This window comes from Trichechus manatus, unplaced genomic scaffold (genome assembly GCF_000243295.1).
Source record: "Trichechus manatus latirostris isolate Lorelei unplaced genomic scaffold, TriManLat1.0 scaffold00045, whole genome shotgun sequence".
Lineage (NCBI taxonomy): Eukaryota > Metazoa > Chordata > Mammalia > Sirenia > Trichechidae > Trichechus > Trichechus manatus.
Window position 1 is genome coordinate 7,685,016 of NW_004443981.1, and position 1,506 is coordinate 7,686,521.

Here is a 1,506-nt window from a genome sequence, read left to right on the forward strand (position 1 = left end):
AAAAAAAAATCCGTAGACTACATATTCTGGTTTTTCAAATATCTCCAGTACACACATGACAGAAACTCTAGTATAATCCTGCAAGAAGTGTGGTTACAACTATACTAGTGAGTTGTAAGTATCATATTGTCTCAACATCTAATGCATAATAAAATGAAGGGAATGTAAAACAGTTTGTTCCAAAAAGATGAGAAATTAAAGAATATCCATGAGGATTTTACTTTTAAGGCAATAACCTTTTTTATGCAAGACTACGTGGCATCAGAATATTAAAATTTGCTTCACCAACACGCCAGCCGATGTTAATGAAAACATCTGTCCCATACTTTCAACAGTAACTGCGGACAGCATCTTACACTCTAACATGGAAGGAAAAGACCACGCTGGCACTCTTTTCCTTTTGCAAACCATTTCATTCAGTCCGGCTCACCAACTATCGTGGGGCGGGCACTACTGCGCAAACTGGGCTGTTAGGAAGAGTCTATATAAACCTAGGGACTGTTTTAGGTTTAAGCTCCCTGGCCTTCTAACACTAAGCAATGCAGACCAAAATTAAACTAAAAAAAAAATAAAATAAAGAAAATACACAACAACAAAAAAAAAACCTGTCCATAATTATTCTGAACACTTGCTAAATGTCACCATTAAAGCACTCTTGTGATTTAAAGAAAGCACAAGTGAGGAAGGAACACAAGATTGTGTTTGCGCAAAAAACTAAAACTACAATTAGTTCCAAAAAATTTATACATATGTTAAATGTTTTATTCTGTTATCTATCTTGTTATCAAACAAACTTTAAATTCTGTCTTCAATTCATTCTGCTCAATGTCGACTGTAAAAATCATCCTTTGTAATTTAAATACTTTCCCCTTAATTCTGCTGTTTGTTTTTTTCAGTTTCAGAAGGGGCTTCAGCTGTTGGGGACCTGAGGTTGATTAGCTTTGAGGCTTCGTAGGGCTCTTCTGGCGGCGGCAGATTTGGCAATCCTGTAACTCCGGCCAACACCTTTAAACTTCCCCTTTCCTACGACTTCCACCGTGACTCTGACCTTCCCATCGTACGTTCTCTCCGCCGGGCTGTAAAAAATCCACACAGCTTCAATTAGGAGTCAGAAGTATTTATTATTATTGTCAATCAGCAGTCAGTAGGCATTCTCGGGCCGAGAGTCCCACGTACGAGCTGACAACACACGAAGGAAACGTGCCTTATGACTTAGCGCACGCCACCAACGGACAGGGCTGCCGTTTCTTCTGCCAATTCAGCCCTACTTTATAAAAACAAAAAAGAAAATGAAAAATCTATCAGACTACAAATGGAAATCTGAATAAGAGCATGAAGCAGTGTAAATATTTTTCAGAATCCTTAATCTGTGGAATCTTGGAGAACTCTTCACCCTTCATTCTTAGTGAGTTAAGTTTTTTTTCCATGCACCTTTCGCCTTACCTAAATTTGGCCGTTTCTGGTTCCATTTCAAGTAATTCTCGCACAGGGGAACGGGGCACATTT

The 1,506-nt window shown here is 38.6% G+C and overlaps 1 protein-coding gene across 1 annotated transcript in view; it reads right to left on the bottom strand.

Annotated features, from left to right (window-relative positions):
* Positions 1-881: 881 nt before the first annotated feature.
* Positions 882-1,506, bottom strand: part of DICER1 (dicer 1, ribonuclease III) — a 75,744-nt gene continuing 75,119 nt past the window's right edge. Inside the window, exons 24-25 of the mRNA XM_023731766.1 lie at positions 1,444-1,499; positions 882-1,076 (exon numbers count right to left, since the gene is read on the bottom strand). Of these exons, the coding sequence (XP_023587534.1) occupies positions 1,024-1,076; positions 1,444-1,499 (109 nt within the window). The 3' untranslated portion in view covers positions 882-1,023. The remainder of the gene's footprint in view (positions 1,077-1,443; positions 1,500-1,506) is intronic.